General features: G+C 45.2%; 1 protein-coding gene across 3 annotated transcripts in view; it reads left to right on the top strand.

The window, feature by feature from the left end:
• The window catches only part of MRTFB (myocardin related transcription factor B), a 364,509-nt gene extending 342,833 nt beyond the window's left edge, over nucleotides 1-21,676 (top strand). For 2 of the 3 annotated variants that reach the window (XM_086941355.1, XM_086941357.1), the window contains 2 exons: nucleotides 18,979-19,568; nucleotides 19,878-21,676. In XM_086941355.1, the coding sequence (XP_086797481.1) occupies nucleotides 18,979-19,526 (548 nt within the window). In that variant the 3' untranslated portion in view covers nucleotides 19,527-19,568; nucleotides 19,878-21,676. Of the gene's footprint in view, nucleotides 1-18,978; nucleotides 19,569-19,877 lie in introns of those variants that run through there. The other variant, XM_086941356.1, reaches the window with a different exon arrangement.
• Nucleotides 21,677-22,866: the final 1,190 nt, after the last annotated feature.

Here is a 22,866-nt window from a genome sequence, read left to right as displayed (position 1 = left end):
TGGAGCCAGAACTTTGCCGGAAACTTGGAGAAGCTGACAGGGCAGTTTTCCCGCTCCCTGTAGCACCTCACACGGGCTCCGCGGCAGAGGCGAACTGCAAATCATTTACTCTGCTCACCTTAGGGAAACGTTTGGAAAGATTATTTTTATGGAAAGAAATCTATTTGGAGTTCGGTTTCATCTCGCTGTCATAACAGTCCTGGAGATAATGGCCGTGTTGAGAGAGATTTAAAGCGTTGATAGAAGGCAGCCGTCTTCCATTTCAACCACATCCGTGCCTCTGCAGGACGCAGATTTTTCTGCCTTGAAATTGATAAAGGAGCGTTAAAGTGTGCATTGCAAAGCTGTGCTGACATTTTATTGACTAGGTCGATTAATCAAGCAATAGAAATGATGCCTTCGTAATCTTAATATATAAACAAAACAATATCCCAACTGGTGTAATTTTAGTACAGTTAGTGGGGACATGAATACAACATTGTCCAGGACGGAACAAGGAGACTCCAAATGATTTGCACATGTGCTCAAGGCATCATTTTACTAAGCATATTTATAAGGAATAGACAGATATAATTTACAGTTAATATCAGCCCTGCAATTTCAAATTGAAGAATAAACAACCCGAAGTTGTACAAGGTGCACGAGTGAAGCAAGTGAATAACGCTACGGCGACACAAGTGACAGAGTGATCAGCGTGAGCGGCGCAAGGTATTGGTGCATAAATATATACAGTGAGTTTTAAAAGGCACAGAGTGGTTTGTAAATAATTTCAGAGGATAATTTTTTCTTTTGTCAATGTTGATGAGAACCACTGTGTGAAGGGCGCCTAAAGTCTTGCTGATAGGTCGACGGCATGTCGATCCTGTATATATTTATGCACCAATACCTTGCGCCGCTCACGCTGATCACTCTGTCACAGGAAACAACATTTACAACGCAACTTTTACACCGCACTACCATTACAACGATACAACGAAACTTTTACAACGCAACATCCATTACAACGCATGCATTTACAACGCAACCATTACAACGCATGACACTACAACGCACACCACTACAACGCATGCCATTACAACGCAGTCATTACAGCGCATACCATTACAACGCATAGCATTACAACACATAGCACCCTTACACTATCCAACACTTACCCTACTGTTGCACCCCCTGGAGTTAGAATAGTAATTTTTACCCCTACGCTATCCAACACTTACCCTACTGATGCACCCCCTGGAGTTAGAATAGTAATTTTAAACCCTACACTATCCAACACTTACCCTACAGTTGCACCCCCTGGAGTTAGAATAGTAATTTTTACCCCTACACTATCCAATACTTACCTTACATGCAATGTAATGTTATGTTTTGTAATGGTATGCGTTGTAAATGTAGTATGCGTTGTAGTGGAATGCGTTGTAAAGGTAGCTTCTAAGAATTCGTTGTAATGGCATGCGTTGTAATGGTATGCGTTGTAAAGGATGTTGCGGTGTAAAAATTGCGTTGTAAAGGTAGGCGTTGTAAAAGTATGCGTTGTAACGTCATACATCCCTCTGTCACTTGTGTCGCTGTAGTGTTATTCACTTGTTTCACTCATGCACCTTGTACAACTTCAAGTTGTTTATTCTTCAATTTGAAATTGCAGTGCTGATATTAACTGTAAATTATATCTGTCTATTCCTTATAAATATGCTTAATAAAATGATGCCTTGAGCACATGTGCAAATCATTTGGAGTCTCCTTGTTCCGTCCTGGACAATGTTGTATTCATGTCCCGACTAACTGTCCTAAAATTATACCAGTTGGGATATTGTTTTGTTTATATAGTTTACTACCCCAATCCCAACAAGGTTGACGGGTTATTACTCCTGTGTAATTGTACACAATGCGTAATCTTAAGACTTAAAATAAATATAAATCTCACTCAGAGTCTTCGAATTGCTTATAAAAAGGAAAGAAATACTCGCGGGTGTTCATCATTGTGCTTAAAGAGGTACCAATGAGTTTGGGCAGTCAGTGAACGTCACAGAATGAACTTCACACATTCTCTCGGCTGATGAACATTCATTACTGTATGTAATTCCCGCTCCCCCTCTGCAACGTTTCAGACTATTCAAACTCCACAACGACTTTTTGTTGTTAACTCCTCAGCTCTACGTACCTTTACAGATAGAATTACTTATATACCCTTAATGTCCAGGGATTGTCGGTAGAAGCTAACCAGCTCTACTCAAACGCATCCTTCAATTCAAGAATAAAGTTGACCGTCAACGTGATTTTGTGGCTTGTTTTAACCAAACCGATTGGTATAGGATTCCCAGCTTCATGCCGTACACTTTTACGCCAGAAAGAAACTGTTTCAGGAGGAAAGTTCTAAAAAGCATTGTAGACAAAAGTGAAAAGTTGTGTAATATTCTGTGTTCAGCTCACCAGCGTCGTCTCTATCTAGGCTGACGTACAAGTTAGTGAATAGGGGCTGAAACTACCCATTGACCAGAAGGAGGCTCATCATGGGTACCTCCCAGTCGACTGTCCCGTTCTGTGCCCGTTACGTGGGAAACATCCTTTACAACGCAACTTTTACCATGCAGTGCTTTTACATGTCAACTTTTACAACGCAAACCATTACAACGCATTGCGCTGGGGGGGGCGCTCTAGAATAGGGAATAGATTTAATTTACTATCCAACACCTTCCCTACTATCCACGGGGACTGGAGTTGGAATAGTAAATTAAACTATTCACTATCCAGCACCCCTCAACACTATGCGTTGTAAAGGCATGCGTTGTAAAAGTTGCGATGTAAAAGCATGCGTGATAAAAGCATGCGTTGTAATGTCATACATCCCGTTACGTCGACTGTCCTGTGCTCTGGTGGAGATAGCCCTTTGCTGATAACCAATGCTCATACCTGGCACCTGAGTGGAGCAGGTGATGAATGAATGCCTTGGTGTGCCCAAGCAAGGCTGGCGGCAGGAAGGTACAGCATGTGCTTCACACTCCTCCAGAGACCGCGTTGGACATTTTCTAGCAGCGATGAATGAAGATTCACAATGCTGATGACCCAGGACGTAAGAGCCCTTCTCAGATCCAAAGTGCCTCGGCTAGTCTCTGAGCAACAAGGGTTGACAGCTTTTACAAATTAGAATGCCTTTACTAACTTACCCCTGGGGTCACAGTCTCAAGCTTGGCCTCTTTGGGATATTGCTCCCTACACCTAGCCCATCCACCCAATGAAGTACTCCCCACATCAAGGGTTCATTCTGGTCTTAATAGCTGTTTCTCCTGATCCAGCGCCATGGCAACCTACATGGATCACGCTCATTGCCATCTGATTGATGTTTCTACTGTGTCACATTCATTAACCATGAGGTACCCTGCAAAGCTCCCTTCTCCTGTGATGCTGTCACACCTTCACTGAGTGCCAAAGCCCCATAAACCTGTTCCCTGTCACCACTTTGTCTATCTGGATCTTCCTTATCTTGTAGGATATCTGTAAGGGAACCCTGTTGCTGCGGTTTTCTTTAGGAAACGTCAACAACTGTACATCTGCAGGTGTTCCACATTCTAACACTCTTTGTCGTTCCCGGTGCTTTTGCTGTCACTACTCCACCTGAATTGAATACAGCTGGTACTTCTCTACTGATACATCACAAGATTCCCCAAAGCTGACCATCCAGAATCCGGCTTCTTAACCAGATTCTGTTTCTGCCTTTGGGGAGTACTCTAATGTGGTGGTCCGAAACTAGAATCCCACCTAAATTAGGTTATTCCACAACCTCCGGGATGACCCTAAGGTTTGACCAGCTTTAAGTTAGGCAGTCCTTTTCTATCCAAAACATTGACATTATTGCATTGCTTCCTAATGAGACATTCATAGTTCTTCCATCCATATTCGTGGCGATGTCTTCAACATATGGCAGAAAACAAAAGCTGCCACTAAGGTGGCAGAGGAGGGTGTCCTTAGGAGTTGGATGTTGGCACATGGGTCTGTGTTCATGGTTTCCACACTCTGACAAAGTTATGTATTGTTTGTTACAGCAGCCCTAATTTGGGGTACTTGTCTAACGTCTGCCTCAGAACCTAGTTCAAGTTCAAGCTCAGGAATTTGTATAGCGCACTACTCACCCAGAGGGTCTCAAGGCGTTTGGGGGAGGGGGTGCATTATTTATCGAATAGCCAGGTTTTAAGTTCCTTTCTGAAGGAAATGTGGTTCTGTGTAAGGCGGAGGTGGGTGGGGAGAGAATTCCAGGTCTTGGCCGCCAAGTATGAGAAGGATCTTCCTCCCATGGTGGATCTATGGATCCGCGGAACTGCGGCGAGGGCTTGATTGGAGGATCTTAGTTGGCGGGTGGGTGTGTAGAAGGACAGTCGTGTGTTGAGGCATTCGGGTCCTAGTTTGTAGAGGGCCTTGTGTGCGTGGGTGAGGAGATGGAATGTTATTCTCTTGTTGACGGAAAGCCAGTGGAGGTCTTTCAGGTGACCGGTAATGTGATCTTGGCGAGGGATGTTCAATATGAGTCTGGCAGATGCGTTTTGGATGCGTTGGAGTTTTTTTCTGTAATTTGGCTGTGATTCCGGCGTAGAGGGTGTTTCCATAGTCCAGTCGGCTAGTGACCAGTGCGTGGGTGACAGTCTTTCTTGTCTCGGAGGGGATCCAACGGAAGATTTTTTTGAGCATGCGAAGTACGTTGAAGCAAGAGGATGAGACGACGTTGACTTGTTTGGTCATCGAGAGTGAGGAGTCTAGGATGAAGCCTAGGTTACGTGCGTGGTCTGTGGGTATGGGTGCTGTGCCCAGGGCCGATGGCCACCATGAATCATCCCAGGCAGAGGGAGATGATCCTAGGATGAGGACTTCCGTTTTGTCTGAGTTAAGTTTTAGGCAGCTGTTTTTCATCCATTCGGCTACTTCTTTCATGCCTTCGTGAAGATTGGTTTTGGCGGTGTTAGGGTCTTTGGTGAGGGAAAGGATCAGCTGGGTGTCGTCAGCATAAGAGATGATGTTAAGGTTGTGTTGTCGCGCGATGGATGCGAGTGGACTCATGTAAACGTTGAAGAGGGTGGGACTGAGTGATGAACCTTGTGGTACTCCGCAGATGACTTCGGAGGCCTCTGATTTGAATGGGGGAAGTCGGACTCTCTGGGTTCTCCCGGCGAAGAATGAGATGATCCAGTCCAAGGCTTTTCCTTGTATGCCGATGTTACTGAGGCGTTGTATGAGGGTGCTATGACAGACTGTGTTGAAGGCGGCGGAGAGGTCGAGTAGGATGAGGGCAACTGTTTCTCCGTTGTCCAGTAGTGTTCGGATGTCGTCTGTCGCTGCAATGAGGGTGGTTTCGGTGCTGTGTTTGGCCCGAAATCCAGACTGTGAGGTGTCGAGGGAGTTGTTGGATTCAAGGAAGGCGGCGAGCTGGCTATTGACGGCTTTCTCAATGACTTTGGCAGGGAATGGGAGGAGGGAGATGGGGCGGTATTTCTTAAGTTCAGAGGGGTCTGCTGTGGGTTTCTTCAGGAGGGCGCTGAGTTCGGCGTGTTTCCAGTTTTCTGAGAAGGTAGCAGAGTTGAAGGAGCAGTTGATGACATCACGGAGATGGGGTGCGATGATGGAGTCTGCTTTGTTGAAGATGTGGTGGGGACAGGGGTCGGTTGGCGAACCTGAATGGATGGAGTTCATTAGGCGGATGGTGTCTTCAGTGGTGATTGGGTTCCAGGCGTTAAGGTAGTTAGAGGGCGGTTTAGGTTCGGAGGTGGGTGGAGTGGACTGTTCTTTGGAAGTGTTCTCAAAGCTGTTATGTATGTCGGCGATTTTGTTGTAGAAGAAGGAGGATAACGAATCGCAGAGGGTTTGGGAAGGAGTAATGTCGTTTGAGACTGCGGTGGGGTTGGTAAATTCTTTGACAATGTTGAATAGTTCCTTGCTGTTATGGGCGTTGTTGTCGAGTCGATCCTTGAATGCTGATTTCTTGGTGGTTCGGATCAATTGGTGGTGTTTGCGGGTGGCTGTCTTGAAGGTGGTCAGGTTGTCAGTGGTTGGGTTTTTTCTCCATGTTTTCTCGAGAGTACGGTATAGTTTCTTGGATTTCTTAAGGTCATCGTTGAACCAGGGGGCCTTTTTGCTACCCTGTTTGGTTTGGTGGTTTTTCAAGGGTGCTAATTCTTCAACGCTGTGAGTGATCCATTGTTGGAGTTTGGAGGCAGCTTGGTTTGGGTCCGATGAGAGGGCGGGAGGGTTTTGGTTGAGCGATGTGAGGAGTTGGTCGGTGGTGATTTTGTTCCAGTTTCTTTGCGGAATAGATTGTGGGGGGTTGTGGGTCGAGGTAGTTTTGTAGCTGAAGTGAACACAACTATGGTCCATCCAGTGGAGAGCTGTGGTGCTATCGAAGGAGATGTGTTTGCTGGAGGTGAAGATTGGGTCGAGTGTATGTCCGGCTACATGGGTGGGGGTGTCAACAAGTTGTTTGAGTCCGAGATTGGCCAGGTTGTCCAGAAGGGTGGTGGTGTTGCTGCCGTTTTTCTTTTCCAGGTGGAAGTTGAGGTCTCCCAGTAGAATGTAGTTCTCGGAGGCGAGGGCATGTGGGCTCATGAAGTCAGTGATGTCTTTGCTGAATTGTTTACGGGTTCCTGGTGGCCTGTAGATGAGGGTGCCTCTAAGTGTGGTCCTGGGGTCGGTGTGGATCTGGAAGTGGAGGTGTTCGGCGGTAGTAAGCTTATCGTCGAAGCCTGTCGTGGTTCTGATGGTGTTCTTATGGACGATGGCGATGCCTCCTCCTGTTTGGTTGGTGCGGTCTTTTCGGATGATCTTGTAAGCGTCCGGGATGGCTATGGCGATGTCGGGTGTTGATGATGCGTTCATCCAGGTTTCAGTAAGGAAGGCGATGTCCGGTGAAGCAGTGTCGAGTAGGTCCCAGAGTTCAGTGGCGTGTCTGTGGACCGAGCGGGTGTTCAGCAGGATGCACTTCAGGTGGTTAGAGTCGGAGCTGTGTTTGGAGTTAGTGGATTTGGTGTGGGTCTTGATGCAGGCGAACTTGTAGGAGTGGCAGGCGAAGGGTCCGTGGGTGTGTCCTGGGCCAGCTTCGCAGCATTGTGGTGTGCGTCCGCGGTTAAGGGCTAGGAGGGTGGCGGCGGCATACGTTATGCGGGAGGAGTGCGGTTTGCGGGGGCCAGGGGGTCTGGCGCTGGGCGCGGTCCAGGCGCGGACGGGCGTAGACGGGCTTACCTTTGGCACACCTTCGGCGCGACTGGGGCGCGACCGCTGCGCGAAAAAGCATCTGTCATATGTGCAAGGGGGAGGGGCGAGGGAGGGTCAGCTGGGAGGCGGGAGCGGGGTGGAGCTACGGGTTGAGAAGCACAACAACAACAAAATGGCTGCACCAGTTCGAAAGCAAAACTGGGCAAGACTGGGGCACAATCAGAGGCACAATCGAGCAGAAATGCTTTAAAGTCCAACAATGGTAACAGGATTATGCGCAGCTAGGAATGAGCAGCACTAAATATGTAAATAGCACAAAGCAGGCAGTGGCAGCAATGCGGGAGTGAGATAGGAGGGAGAATATAAGATGCTTTCCCTTATGTGAATAGGTTTTCATCAAAATGCTTCCCTTCACCTTAGGTGTGCAATGCGATTGTAGATGGCTTCAATTTGCAGATATTAAATGTCAGGGAGAAGTTCAGGGAAGAGCTTTAAACTGCCTGACAGAAATAAAATGCTGAAGGATGCAAAAAAGTATGGCAGTATTTATCCTTAGTTACTCCTATGCGTGGGTAGGTACATGCACAAGAGATACTGTCCTCAGAGCTATGATGAAGAATCTAGTTTGGATTTTCTCGTCTTTAAATTAGGAAATTTAAGATAAATTCTTGGATGTTGGCAGAACAATTTATTTCAGCATGTGGGCTACCAGTTTGAGGGCTTTGCGAAGATGTAAAGGTTTCCCCCTCCACAACCTTGAAAATATTTTTTAACATTTTGTGACCTGCACGAAGTTTGTAAGGTTTATAAGGTGAACACTTTACTAAAGGCATGTTTCTGATGGATACTTCTAACTGTGGATTCCTCACCTATTGAATATCGTATGGCTCTGAGGTAACCTCATACAAGCCCAAACATGACTGAGCAGAGTGCATGTTGACCCAACTCTGTGCAGATTTCGAGCTCTCCTGCCACCTTTTCGGTTTCAAACAACTGTAAAGAAGGTAACCAGAAAGTGTATTTGGAAAGCTGTCTCCCAGGTAAATGACAGTATTCAAGTCGTGACGCGATTGCAAGAAGCAGATGGTCATTATGGATCCGCATGATGTGTGCTTGTAGTGGTTCTTTGACACTAGTCACAATCTGAAGTAGTGCCCTGCCACACCTAAAGGACATCAGAGAGCAGGAAGCAAAGCTCTTTGTCGCAGAGCATAAAAAGTGGTCAGGTTCATAAAAGTGGTCTCGCTCCAAGTTGCAGGGGCCGTTTCCAAGACCTGTACCTTACGTTGGTCACTTGCAAAGTGCAGTTCCCACTCAGTCTTCAGGTAAGTCAAAAACACTCCATAAGTGCTAGAAATCCAGGCGGGATTCAACCCCACCCTGTCAATCTAAACCTGGCAATGAATCGCATGGATGAAACATGAAGGGTCCTTCACTTCAGGCCTCTTCAGACACCGATCTGGTTCCCCATATAGTCCCGAATGGCTGGAGCTGTCATTAAACCAGCAGCAAGTTATGGCCTTCAAGATTTTCCTAATGCTGTTGGTGCGCCTTCAGGCCCCACTGAGTCACAGGACCATTCAGTTGGACTTCCTCTAGCAGCTTCATGCCCAAACTGACCCATCAGGACCCTCTCCCTGCCTGTAGCAAAGCTGATCCAGCCTTTCATCCTTCCTGGCTTCAAGGTCCAAGCATTTCCTTCTTTGCCAGAAGTGATCCTGACTCCACCCTTAATGGATAGTATCCTGATGCCAGTCTTCAACACTTGGCTGTGCCAAGACTTAGTCAAAATAACTGAGGGCAAGCCAGTGATTATGCAGCCCGATCCTCAGCATCTCCTTGAGCCAGTACTAACAGAGGTTGTAGGAAATATTTGGCTCTGACATTTGATGCCATCCAGTGCATACCAAATGCCCCTCTTGACACTGATTATGGTGATGAGTAGGCAGACAATCTGCTTCCCCCTCACTCCTCTGATGAAGGGCTGTACCTAGACTTGCAGAATGTCAGTGAGCCACATGTATCTTGAAAGACAGAGCTGGACTCACAACTTGGTCCACCAACAAAATAAAGTGTTTCTTTTGATAAGGTAGTGTGTAGAGCAGCAAAAGCTAAATTTGCAATTGTCTGCACTTGAAACTAAATCCAGTTTACTGACTAGAATTTATCAACCAAGTCCAATTTCTTCAAAGCCGTTGTAACCGTTTATCAAGGCTGTCACGGACTCTCTCATGGCCACTTGTTCTAAGCCGCGCACCCCACTGACCCCCGTTCAGTTGACCTGTGGCCAAGCAACATAAACCAGCCCCTTGGGAAACTGACATTTTAACAAAATAACCTATCCCTGAAATCCTTCTGGTTCAAGCGTCTATAAGTTAAGACCATCAAAACACCTTCCCTTCAAACTCCCCAGGTAGTGATTTTGGAACTTATCAATGCCTTTGGTAAGATTTTTTTTCTCCATAGCTAGCATAGCTCTACGTTCTTTGAATGTGTGTGTCGTCTGGGCAGGTAGATCCGTGCCTTACAGGACGTGGCAAGAGAGATCCTGCCATAGTATCGCTGGTCTAAATGATCCAAGACTGTCTGGGTGTGTGTTACGACTCAGTCTGGAAACACCCACTGTATAGGCCAAGCTAATAACACTCGCATAGCTAGTGCTCAGAAGACATGGCAAGATGTGTTCAAATGGGTCTTCATGGGATATTTGGGTGTCCTTCGTTGACACACCCTTCAACAGATTTAGACAGTTCAGAGAAAGGGCTGTTTTGGTGGTCAAGCAATTTAAAGTTTGTCATGCCACTGCACGATTGTTGGGTTATTGTCTGCAGCCGACAATTCTATCAGCAGTTCAGGAAATTTAGGGGCCATTCCATAAGCCTAGTTTACCAGCAACATGAACCCTCCCAGCCAGTGCAGCAGCAAATGCAGCCCTTTCGGAGCAGAGGACATGGTGGTGTCCAAGGCTGTTTACTCCAATAGCAACAGCAATAGCCATTTCTAGTTTCCCTTGCAGTCACACAACTAGGTGATAGGTGGCAGAATATGACATTTCCTTCCCAGTTGGAATTCTATCATATATCAATGGATTTTACAATCATTCAGAGGGGCTACACCCTACCTTATGTTTCATCTCTACTTCTTATTCCCCCCCACACCAGAGTTAGTTCCGGCAGACCACACCTTGATATTGATGTAAGAAGGCAAACTCTTTATGGGCAAAGGGGCTACCAAATGAATACTGATCTCTGAGGGGGCGAGAGGTGCTATCAATGCTACTTCCTCCTGTCAAAGAAGGACAGGGGCCTCAGGCCAAACTGGATCTCCGCCCATTGGATTATTTACTGGGAAATACAAGTCCTGGGTGTTCCTGAACTTGTGCGAAGCATATTTTCATAAACCCATCCTGCAGCCCCCCTGACCAAACCTACGGTTGAGGTGGGGTCAGAGCACTTCCAGTGTGCTGCCCTTCAGCCTAACGTCAGCTCCATGGGTGTTCATGAAAGTAATTGCGGTGGTCACAGCTTATCTTAGGAAGTTGGGGTACTTGCAACCGCTTACCTCAACAACTGGTAAGCTGTTATCTCCTTGGGGTTTTCCAAAAAGATGAAGTCCCACCAGTGCTCTCTGAAAAGGATTCACTTCATAGGGACTGTTCTGGAAATGGTAGTGCTCAGGCCAGTTGCACCATTGCAACAAGTCTGGGACAATATTGATATGATCCTGACATTTTGGGCTCACCCCTGGATCTCTGAGTATGATTCTGAGACTTCTTGGGTTCCTGGCTTTGTGAAGCCTCCTTGACCCCTACACAGATAGCACATGTGGAACCTTCAGTAGAACATAAAGATTTAAAGGGCCTAGCACCAGAGTTGAATTTCTGTCTCCTTCCAGATCTCTTTTTCTCTCTCTCTCTCTCTCTCGCTCTCTCTCTCTCTCTCTCTCTCTCTCTCTCTCTCTCTCTCTGAGAGAGAGAGAGAGAGCGAGAGAGAGAGAGAGAGAAGGCTCAGGACCACATGTAGTGGGAGAAGAGTGCCAACCTGAAATGTGGCAGCCCACTCTCCGTTCTTCGAAGGATGTCACTAGGTTGGAGAGACTATTTGGGGATGCGGAAAAAAGGCCTCATATATCCAGTAAAAACCTACTCCACATCAACGTTTGAGAGGTTTGGATGATCCACTAGGCCCTGAAAGCCTGACTAGGGGTTGTCAAGGGAAGGGTGGTATTGATTCTCATGGACAACAAAACTGCCATGTGGTACTGCAACAAGCATGGCAGTGCAGGGTGCCCAATTCTTTGCCCTGTGCCAGGAGGCTCTGTGCCTCAGGGGGTTACTGTGCCAGCTGAAGATTCTTCTTGTAGTCACCCATCTGAAAAGGTCCCTGAACTCAGAGCTGCCAAGCTGAACAGACTTTGGTTGGTGGACCATGAGTGGGATCTCCATCCAGAGGTGACAGAGGGCATTTTCGATCTCAGGGGCATGCCCTGGCTACATCGGTTTGACACCTTCGAGAACATGCAGTGTCAAAGTCGCGGTGAGGCTCCTGTTTAACATCTCTGGAAGGACCAGTGTCAAACGGCAATTACGTGACCTGCATTGGCTCCCTGTGGCCCAGAGAGTACAATTTAAGGCTCTCATTTTGGCTCACAGAGCTCTGCATGAGCTGGGACCATTGTATATTAGAAAGCGTTTTTCCTTCTATATCCCTAATAGATCGCTGCGCTCTGCCTCCCTTTGACTGATGGTGATCCCTCGTTTCCGCAGAATGCGGATGGGGGGCCTGTCTCTCTCTGTCAAAGCAGCTACTCTCTGGATATTCTCTGCCTTTGTCTCTACGGCAGATCCAAAGCCTTACACTGTTCAAAATGCAACTGAAAACCTTCCTCTTCCAGCAGCTTTGTTAACGGGCTCCATTCCATCAGTTCACTGTTATAATTTCGCGCCGGGACACTCTGGAGTATTAGTGCGCGTTACAAGTTTACTATAACATAACATAACATAACAAAGCTCCAGTGCATTGGAGTCTCCATCAGATAGGGAATTAGGAGATGCATTCATATGCAATAGGACATGGGTCGCGTGCATTTATTCCCATTGCTTTCTCCCCTGCCTCGAGTTCTGAGGAAAGCTAGGACAGGCTGGTCAAAAAGCATCTTAATAGGCCCTGACTCGGCCTAGAGAGTGTGGTACACATAGCTTCAAAGCCAGAACATGTCTTCTCAGACTTTGCTACCACTTTGGGAGGACCTTGTGTCTCTGCAACATAGGAGGTTCTGCGCTCAAATATCTATATTCTAAACCACCATATGTCAGTTGAATTCATTTGAGTGACAGCTCAAGGTGGTGGATGCAATTCTGGCAGCCATACAGCCATCCACGAAATCCATCTATGCTGGAAGCTAGTCACCTTGTGTGTGATTTGGCATCTCGATCCTCTGTTAGCCAAACTTTCACATGTGTTGTTTTTCATTTTGTCATTTTCCAACAAGGTCTTGCGGTGAGCAAAGTTAAGAGTTTCTTGCTGATCCTTTCTGCTTTAATATGTTTGCCTGATAAACCGTCTTTTTTTATTCGCCTGTTTTGATGTGTTTTCTAGAGGCTCAAACTCATATGTTTCCTCTAAAGCCATTCATCATGCCTCAATGGAATCTAAATCTGGTTCTTACGTCCCTTACATGCCCACCATTCGAGCTTCCGCACAGCTGCTCACCACAATCTCTGACAACTAAGACAATATTTCTTATCAACATCACCTCTACACGATACATGAGTACACTATAGGACCTCTTGGTGTAACCTCCTTACACCACTTTTTGTCCTGAAAAATTGGTGCTGAGAACTCAGAATGCCATCCTGCCAAAGGTGCTATTGACATTTAGTGCTTGCAGTTGATCACTCTCTTGGCATTTCTTGCTCTGCATACAAGATAGTTTCATGGCACACATCTGTACATGGACAGGGAGCAAGCCTCTTTGAATTCCCTCATTCTGCTTCTCACTCTATACATAGAACAGGCGCTTAACCTTTTCTCCCAAGACTCATCAACTAAGTATTTAGATGGGACCCCCATCTTTACTCGTCTATCATAAACAAATCTTTGGCCCACGTGTTGGGCGAACGCGCGCCTCCTCTGATACATCGTAGTAAACATGCAATAATAGCGCCTTTTTCTACATCCGATTTTTGCCACGCTTCATTTCATGTACTTCATATAACCCTGCATGATCAGCACATTTTTATTGTATTTGAGAACGATCAACCCTGTGCTAAAAACACCGCTCTCCTGTCCTGGCTTGGAATTAAAAACAATATTTTACCGCCATCCTTGTACTGTCCAGCGGCCAGAACTGAAATTGTCTAAAATACAGTTAATCATTTTCATTTCGATAATCTTGCAATATCTCTATGCTTTTAATGGTCTGAATGATACACTGAAGTTTAGAGAGAGGACGATTTTCAGCATGTTGCTCGGATTCACTCTTTGAGGTTTTTGGTAAAGGAATGGTTTTGACCTATATAAGTGAGCGATGCAGTATTTATTTTGAATGCATCAGAGAGAAATGATTGAGCGCCTGATTTACCCCGGGTGACTTTGCAAGGTTTCTCAGGCTGCACGCAGGTGCTGAGGGCTTCTATTCGTCTTTGAAAAAATCTAGATGAAAGGTAAGATTTGAAATAAGCATACTTGACATGGTTTTTCTGGAGGTGGTTTTGATAGTTATAGCGATTTTGTCAGTTACTAGAAAAGAGTTGATTGAGGATTTACTTTGCACAATGATTTAAAAGGTTCACATTTGAAGATCACCGTAAAAGGCACATTTAACTGGTACTTTCAATGGCACAGAAATTGTCACTCCATGAATATGTGAGAAAACCTAATAGGTGATGGGTGGAATGCTTGGATTAATATCAGTTGATGGACTGACCATATGCAGATCAGCCTTCATTTTTTTCCAATAGGAAAAGTCCAAACCAAACTGCCCGGCCAGGTTCACTGTGAGTGATACACGAATAACCCCATACTATTTTCATCCTAGTTGGCCTTCATCAAGGAGGCGCAGCTCGAGACCGGTGGCACAGCGAGCAGGAGACCTGCATCTGGACAGCTCCTTCACATTTAGGGCATCTCACTGAGAAAGGCAAACAAGCATTTATCAAAGCCAATAGGTCTCACCTATTGCAAGTCTTTGGCAATGTGTTTTAGCCATATTGTACACCAGTGTGGCTGCTGTTCAGCATGGCTAAAAGTTAGTGGCGTGGGGTGGGGTGTGATATATTTAGGTGGGGTAGAGTGGAATGGGCTAGATTGGAGTGGGGTATATTGGCTTAGAGTGGAGTGGGGTTAGAGTGGGGTAAAATAGAGTGGGGTGGATTGGTTGTAGTGGGGTGTATTGGAGTCGTTTGGGGTAGATTAGAGTGGGGTAGATTGGGGAACAGCGGACCGGGGTTGATTGGGGAACAGCTGACCGGGGTAGATTCGAAAGGATTTGGGTAGATTGGAGTGAAGTGTAGTGGAGTGGGGTAGATTGGGTTGATTATAGTCAAAAAGAATGGAATAGTGTGGGGGTAGATTGGGGTGTTTGGAGTGGGTTCGATCGAGTTAGATTAGAGTGGAAGGAAGTGAGGTAGATTGGAGAGGTGTGGAGTAGATTGAGATTGGGTGGGATAGATTGGAGTGAAGTGAAGCGGGGTAGAGTGGGGTGTAGTGGAGTAGAATGGGATAGATTGGAGTGGGGTATTGGAGTGGAGTGGAGTAAATTGGGGTGGAGTAGAGTAGAGTGGAGTGGGGCAGATTGGAGTGGGATAGATTGAAGTGGAGTAGGGTAGATTGGAATGGAGATAGTTGGAGTGGAGTTGAATAAAGTGGTGTGGCGTAGACTGGACTATGGTAGATTGGTTAGGGTGGGATAGATGGGAGCGGAGTAGATTGCGGTAGACTGGAGTAAGGATGGGGTAGATTGGAGTAGGGTAGTTTGGGGTAGAGTGGGTTAGATTGGGCTGGAGTGGCGTGGATTTGAGTGGCATGTGGTAGATTGGGTAGACGAGAGTGGAGTGAATTGGGGTAGAGTGGCCTAGATTGGGTGGATTGGAGTTGGTAGATTGGGGTAGAGTGGAGTGAGGTTGGATAGATTTGAGTTGAGTCGAGATTTGAGTGGAGTCAGATTGATTGGGGAGGAGTGTAGTGGGGTAGATTATGGTGGAGTCGGTGAATTTGCGTAGGCTATGTTGGTGTGGGGTAAATTGGAATGGGGTAGATTGGGGTGTATTCAAGAGCGATGATTGGAGTGGAGTGAGGTGAAATAGGATATATTGGGATAGAGTGGAGTAGATTGAAGTGGGGTAGATGGAGGTAATTTAGAGTGGGGTAGATTGGGGTGGGATACATTGGGAAGGGGTAGATTAGAGTGGGGTGGAGTGGGTTGGTCTAGATTGGAGTGGGGTACATTTGAGTGGAGTGAGGCACATTGGAGTGAAGTGGGGTAGATTTGGGTAGAGTGGAGTGCAGTGTAGTAGAGTGTTGTGCGGTAGATTGGAATCGAGTGTGGTAGATAGTGTGGATTGGAGTGTGGTAGATTGGATTGGAGTGTGGTGTATTCAAGAGCGATGATTGGAGTGGAGTGAGGTGAAATAGGGTATATTGGGATAGAGTGGAGTAGATTGAAGTGGGGTAGATGGAGGTAATTTAGAGTGGGGTAGATTGGGGTGGGATACATTGGGAAGGGGTAGATTAGAGTGGGGTGGAGTGGGTTGGTCTGTATTGGAGAGGGATACATTTGAGTGGAGTGAGGCACATTGGAGTGAAGTGGGGTAGATATGGGTAGAGTGGAGTGCAGTGTAGTAGAGTGTTGTGCGGTAGATTGGAGTCGAGTGTGGTAGATAGTATGGATTGGAGTGTGGTAGATTGGAGTGGGGTACATTGGTGTGTGTGGTAGTTTGTGGTGAAGTGAAGTAGATTGGAGTGGAGAGGAGTTGGATAGATTGCATTGGAGTGGAGTGGGGTAAATCGGAATAGAGTGTGCTAAATTGGACTGGTTTTATTGGAGTGAAGTAGGGTAGATTGGAGTGGAGTCATTTGGATTGGGGTACATTGGAGTGGAGTGTGGCAGGCTAGGGTATATTGGAGCAGAGTGGGCTAGATTTGAGGGGGGTGGTAGATTAGGCTGGAGTGGGGCGGGGTTGATTGGGTTAAATTGAGTAGAGTGGGGTAGACTAGATTGGAGTTGGGTGGGATAGAGTGTGGTGGATTTGGATAGATTGGGTTACAAGGGGGTAGATTGGGGTGGGGCTGAGTGGGTAAATTGGGGTGGAATAGATTGTAACGTAGTGGAGTGGATTGGGGTACATTGGAGTGGAGGGGATTAGATTAGGTTAGAGGTGGGTAGATTGAAGTGAGGTGGGATAGATTGGGGTGAGGTGCAGAGGGGTAAATTAGGGTGGGTTAGATTGGAGTGGGATGCATTGGAATGAAGTAGATTGGGGTAGATTGTAGTGGAATGGAGTTGGGTGGGGTAGATTGGTTTACATTGAAGTGGAGTGGGATAGATTGGAGTGGAGTAGGGTAGTTTGGAGTGAAGTATAGTGGAGTGGGGGGAAGGGTGTGAAGTGGAGGATCGTAAAGTGGAGTGGCGTGCTGTGTTGTGGAGTGAGTAGCGTAGATTGGAATGGCGTGGAGTGTTGTGGAGGGTCTTAGAGTGGAGTCGAATGGAGTGGTGTGGGATAGAGTGGAGTGAAATGGCGTAGTATGGAGTATGCATGATGTGGTAGTGCACTGCCATTACAGAAAATGCATTTTCACTTGAAATGCCTATTACGTTTTTACCGAAATACGGTTTTACTGCACACAAACAATATTGTTTGCAAGTGTCATCACCTAGAGTATTGATGTGTTTTGATCGTATACAAATATTTGTTTCCACTACCCTTCAGAATTTCAAAAAAATTGTGCTTCATTTGTAGTAATTCTGAAATATTCTGAAACCTGAGCAATGTTCAAATTTTGGTTGGGTGCATGAAAAAAAAACCATTGTACATCCTCTCCTCTTACATAGATACTTAGCGGGATTGTCACATAAATTCTCTCACTTTTAGGTTAGAGAAAGAAAGGTAATCACCAAGCTGCCTGGGAAGAGAGATCTTGACATTTGACCTCTGTCTTTAAATGCACAGCAATTGTGACAAGATAAGAACAACATTTAAAGGGCAGTTTACAGAAAGTGAGTTTGTGGAAGAATACAGTAAACAATGTTTGGGCAATGGGAAGGATGAACTCAAGCTTGATAGCCTAAAGCAAATAAAGCCAGTAAATAGAAAGCTAGAAAATGTGAGTTATAAACCACAAAGCAGATAGTAAGAACGAGCAGAATGCATTCCATGGTCAACTTGCTGAAAGTCCCCAAGATGTCTTTAGCAAACGTGATGGTACAAAAGGGGGTGGTGATGGACGGAGCATCTGAATCAATCAAACACTCACACCCAGTCAAAAGATCTGGGTTTAATCCATCACCGTTCTTTAGCCCACTCTGCCACCCCAGTTCAGACATGATTATATGCAAATCAGTCTGACCCTGTGCCTCATGGGAACAGTCCAGCCCGAACTGCCAAGCCATGTCTTCCCTGGACCGGAAACAAGCTTCCGAGGACCAGTTTCTGGCATTCCAGCCGTCTTCAGCCCGGCTTGCTGATCAGACTGATTTGCATATAGCCATGTCTGAACTGGGGTGGCAGAGTGGGCTAAAGAACGGTGATGGATTAAACCCAGATCTTTTGACTGGGTGTGAGTGTTTGATTGATTCAGATGCACCGTCCATCACCACCCCCTTTTGTACCGCTTTTAGCAAACGTGACAGCTTCCCCGCCTGGTAGGCTTCAACCTAAAAAGCTATATGTAGGGTGCTTAAACTTGGTTTCCTTGTTGGCCGTGCAACAGGACTCAAACTGTTAAACTGTTCTGGAAGAAAGCACTTACTGAAAGCTTCTTCTGTAATCTATTAAAATGTAACAGCAGAATACAAGTAGTTTGTTTCTTAAAACGCTGTGTATAATTTGGGATGGTACATCACAGCTCCTTAATTTGTATACAGATGAGATAGGCAATGCCTCATCAAAGAATGCTGAAAAACGTATTTTATTATTTGCATTTAAACATTAATGAGAATATCTCTTCCTAAGTCAACTTGTGTAGTAAACAAATGGTTATAGATGTTTGTTTCTTTAAAGGGGAAATAGATGTGTTTGTAATCTAGTTGAATATTGGCTTATAAAAATTGTGTTAAAAATGGATGTATATTACAATTTTTGGGCTTATTTACACTTCTGCTGGTGTAATGTGTGTTAATTGGGTTACCTAAAAGATGTTATGTATCATTGTTTGTCGAGTATTGCTGGAATTTCTGCATTACCTCTAGAAAATGCTTTTAAGTCTTGTTGACATTCTGGCTGATTACGAGGCCCCTAGATTTTGTTGTGGTTACTTAGTCCCTTGTAGTTACCAACACTCTGATGCCGGCAAAAATACCCGGTATTATGAGGTCAACTCTGAGAGTCCCCTGAGACTTGAAGAATATTCAACAGAATCTGAAATATTGGACCTAATTATCTAGGTTATTTCCCATTTCCTCTTGGAGTTTTAACCAGAAAATGGCTGCTTTCGTTACTGGTGTGCTTGTGAGTTTGTAGGGACGGCTGTAATTCAGTATATCACTAGAATTGTCAAATTGGCTTTTTTATGCAAAGAGTATTCAATGAAGAATAGTAATGTTTCTTTTTCCACCTTTTTGTGCTCCCAGAAATTTCCCCCCTCGTAAAAGAAGAACCGTCTCCTATTTCTAAGATGAGGCCAGTCACAGCCAGCATCACCACAATGCCGGTAAGCACAGTGGTAACTAGGCCACCACCACGGGTCCAGATGGCGCCTCCGTTGACCTCTCCTTCGACACTGGAGTCTACAAGCAATCTCTCTCTTAGCCTGGAAAACCAAATAGAAGCTTTCTTGGATGGAACTCTGCCTTCAAGGAATGACGTTCCTCATATGACGAGTAACGCCGAAGTCCAAGAATCGTTTTCTCTGATAGAGGACCTTCAGAATGAGCTGCTCGATCACTCTGCGTTGCTCGACCACTCTCATTCACCGATGGAAACATCAGACCCGCCTTTTGTAGTGAATGGATCATGTTTATCCCTTGACTTACCTGATGGGAACCTGGACAACATGGAGTGGTTGGACATAACCATGCCCAATTCGGCAACTGGCCTCACTCCCTTAAGTGCAACTGTTCCAAGCATGTTTTCCACCGATTTTTTGGATTCGCAGGACTTGCAACTACATTGGGACTAAACATTGATTGGAGCTCTGTAGTCTTGTAAATGCCTTTACAAGGCAGAGGCGCAACTAGAGCCACATTTCGGGGGGGGGGGTCGAAAAACTTTCGGGGGGGGGGGGGTTCGAAAAATTTTCGGGGTGGGGGGCTGAACCTTTAATCAGTAGGCAGAGTGGAGCTCCAGGGGCTCTTAGAAGAGGTGAAACAACTGCAAGGCCTAATTAACATTTAAATGGTCCTTTAAAGACCTGTGCAACGTTCGGGTGCGGCTCTGTGTGTGCCCGGGATCTGTCCCATCCCGAGCTGCCACACACGACGGGGGGGCTGAAGCCCGGTGAGTCCAATGGGTGTTGCACGCCTGTTACAAGGTATGTTTTTGGTTGGGTCAGTTATTTGGAACTGCTGATCCAAACTACAGGCTGATCAGTACTGAGACCCTGCGGATGTTCCCATGTTGATTGCAAAGTATACCGTTGTCTTTTGCGCAGACACAGGTTAACTCATGAATGCATTCAAAAGCCAAATAAATGACTGCCATATTGGGAAAATGGCGGGCATGTTAAAAATGAGTGCTGGACTATAGAACTTATAAATGTACTGCTTTAAGGGAACAAAGTATATAGTCCGGTATGACTTTAAACTGATTCTAGAGAATTGTAACCATCAGACTGGTAGAAGCGAAGCCTCGGTGTGAGGTGCTCTAACATAACTGCACTCGATTGTTCCTGTGAAGAGCCTGAGCCAAGGCTTATTTATGAAGCTGACGGCAACTCCTAGCACTGGCGGGTTCAGTGAATTTCCACTGACAACAGGATTTCTTTTTTTATGTGTTCTGTTCAACACGATCTTGTCTATAAAGTATGTCCTTTTGATATTGTGAGTATTTCAATATTCTTTAAAAAAATGCAAAAAATAATTTTGAATTGTACAGCAGTGTCATGGGCTGCATCTGAATCAGTTGGCATACAGCTGCCATATGAGAAGACGACTCTTGTTGGATGAAGACATTGATGGTTCGGAAGTAGCACATTGGATTATATACGGTGTAAATATATTTTAATGTGTATATCAAGCATTTCATTATTTTACACAGTTTATTGTAAATGTAATTTGTATATAGGTTTGCATTAATCAGCCTAGTTTAGTAGAGCATCTTAAGAGTGGGTGCAGTCTTTAATCATGGATAAATTAATACAATGGTTCAGATTACAACTGGGATATAGTCAGAAATTGATGCAAACTTGTGTCTGGAAGTAATGGAAGCATTTCAGATGTGGTGTTATAGGCGAGTTAAAAGTTGAGACACTGTGGCATGTTCACAAAGGCCATGGTGCACAATGCACATGCCCTGTTTTCACGAGCACTTAGTGGGAAGCGCTTATGCTCTACTGACTGGTCTGACTTGCTTAACTAAGTATTGTGCATGAACCCAAAATATACTTATATATAAGCTTGTGCCACCCAATATGGTGAACAAATGAGGTCTGCCAAGGTATGGAGCGCATGGCGTTCTACCTTCAAAGGTGACATGAAAGCATATCAGGGGATGTGCTTGAAGTGGTCCATCCTTTGAAATGTGTATTGCTTCATTTTTACCCCTGATAAAAGGAAGGGGATGAAGGAAGTTCAACATGTCTGACGTGCTTTTGCTTAATCCTGCTTTCATCAGCCCCAGAACAATGTTGGAGTCCTCCCCTTTGTGAATTTGGTGTGCACTGTTGGGTTTGTTTGCCACACCATTGGATCCAGCCTTGGCAGAGCACATCACTGGGCGTAACAATCACACAGCTTCATGTTTATTCCAGGAGCTGAACACACCTAGGTGCTCTCACTGTATCAGGACCTGTGTAAGATGCTAAGTGCTCCTAATATGCACACCTGCAGACCATGCCTAGTGCTAGAAAAAAATTGCTGCATCATACTATGTACCGCCTTTGTCACATGCACCAAGTCAGAGAGGTACTGTAGCCAAAGATTTATTTTGTTCATTAAGCCCGCCTCCTAATTTGTAAAATGTGCCAAATATTGTAAGTGAAACTATACAGGAGGTGGTTGTGTCATTAGACTGCATGAGCTAAATCAAATGTTCCCCTAAAATATGTTGAGAATCTTCTTACTTACGATCTTGACATCTCAAGCGGTGAAATATAAATATTTCCCACAAAAACAGAATTTTAACTTTTTATTGGTTGAATCTTTTCTCATTATGCAAGTACTTGCGCTCTTCGTCACAAATTTCAAATCCAAGCCTGCCCCTTTTTAATTTGAAGTAACTTTTTCCTTTAAAAATAAATTTCAGAACATTGGGTCAGACAAGGCACATACATAAGCATGAAACTTATCGTGTTGCGATCAGTGTAATATATTTTTGTAAATAGTGATAGATAGGAAACGGGTTCCTAGATACAGTGGCTGATGCACAGGAGTCTCGGTCGGATTTCTCCCACAATTCTGAAACAAGGTTCCATCCCTTACAAAGCTGAATTCACTCTGCACTCGTTTGTGTGCACTATATGCTCTCGGAGTGCTACCCTCTTCGTGGCCGACTGCTGCCATCCCCAGAGTACTGTAGGTTGGTCGTTCTCTGTCCGTGCTCCTCTACTGTGGAATTTTCTTCCTCTTTCCCTTGAAGTTAATCACGATCTCCTATCTTTCCACAAAGTGCAGAAGACTTGGTTCTCTGCTTAATTTTCTGAATAATTATTCTGGCCTCCGTTTGTACAATTTTCACCAAGATGCCCTCCCCACATTCTCCTCCCCCCCCCCCTTCCCAATTAGCGCCATTACACCGTTTGTTGAATGACCGCTAAAGTAGCCAACATAGCATCAGATTCCTTTGCATCAAAATATACTGTTTCACAACTACAGAAATTACTGGACAGTTAGCATTTGAGTTATCATTGCACTTTAAGAATTCTCTCTTGCACGCTATGTATCATCACTGGATTCCTGTAAGGGAAGTAAAGTAGTTCCACAACCATGCCCCATACTGTAAAGCCAACAGAAGAAATAACCACAAGAAGATACAGCAGACTAAAGGTAGCACATAAGTGACAATATAAACCCTTTTAAAATATGTAGATAAGACTTTACCTCACTTCCTCAGTGTCCCTGTGTTTCATTGGAAAGTAACACAATAACACAAAATAGAATACAACTTAGTTTCTGAGAATTCATTTTAAAAAATGGGCTTTAGAGCTATCCTTGAAGTGTGTCTTTATCATATGTTGTGGATAGCATTTGAAAATGTTGCATTATTTTATTAGGATATTCTTGGTATATCATGTGTCGCATTTAGCGGTGGGCTGAACGTCACCGTTCCACCCTGCCTGTGGAGCGGATTGGTGGACGTTTGCC

The sequence above is a fragment of the Lissotriton vulgaris genome, chromosome 10 (genome assembly GCF_964263255.1).
Source record: "Lissotriton vulgaris chromosome 10, aLisVul1.2, whole genome shotgun sequence".
Lineage (NCBI taxonomy): Eukaryota > Metazoa > Chordata > Amphibia > Caudata > Salamandridae > Lissotriton > Lissotriton vulgaris.
This window is presented reverse-complemented; position numbering and strand designations above follow the sequence as displayed.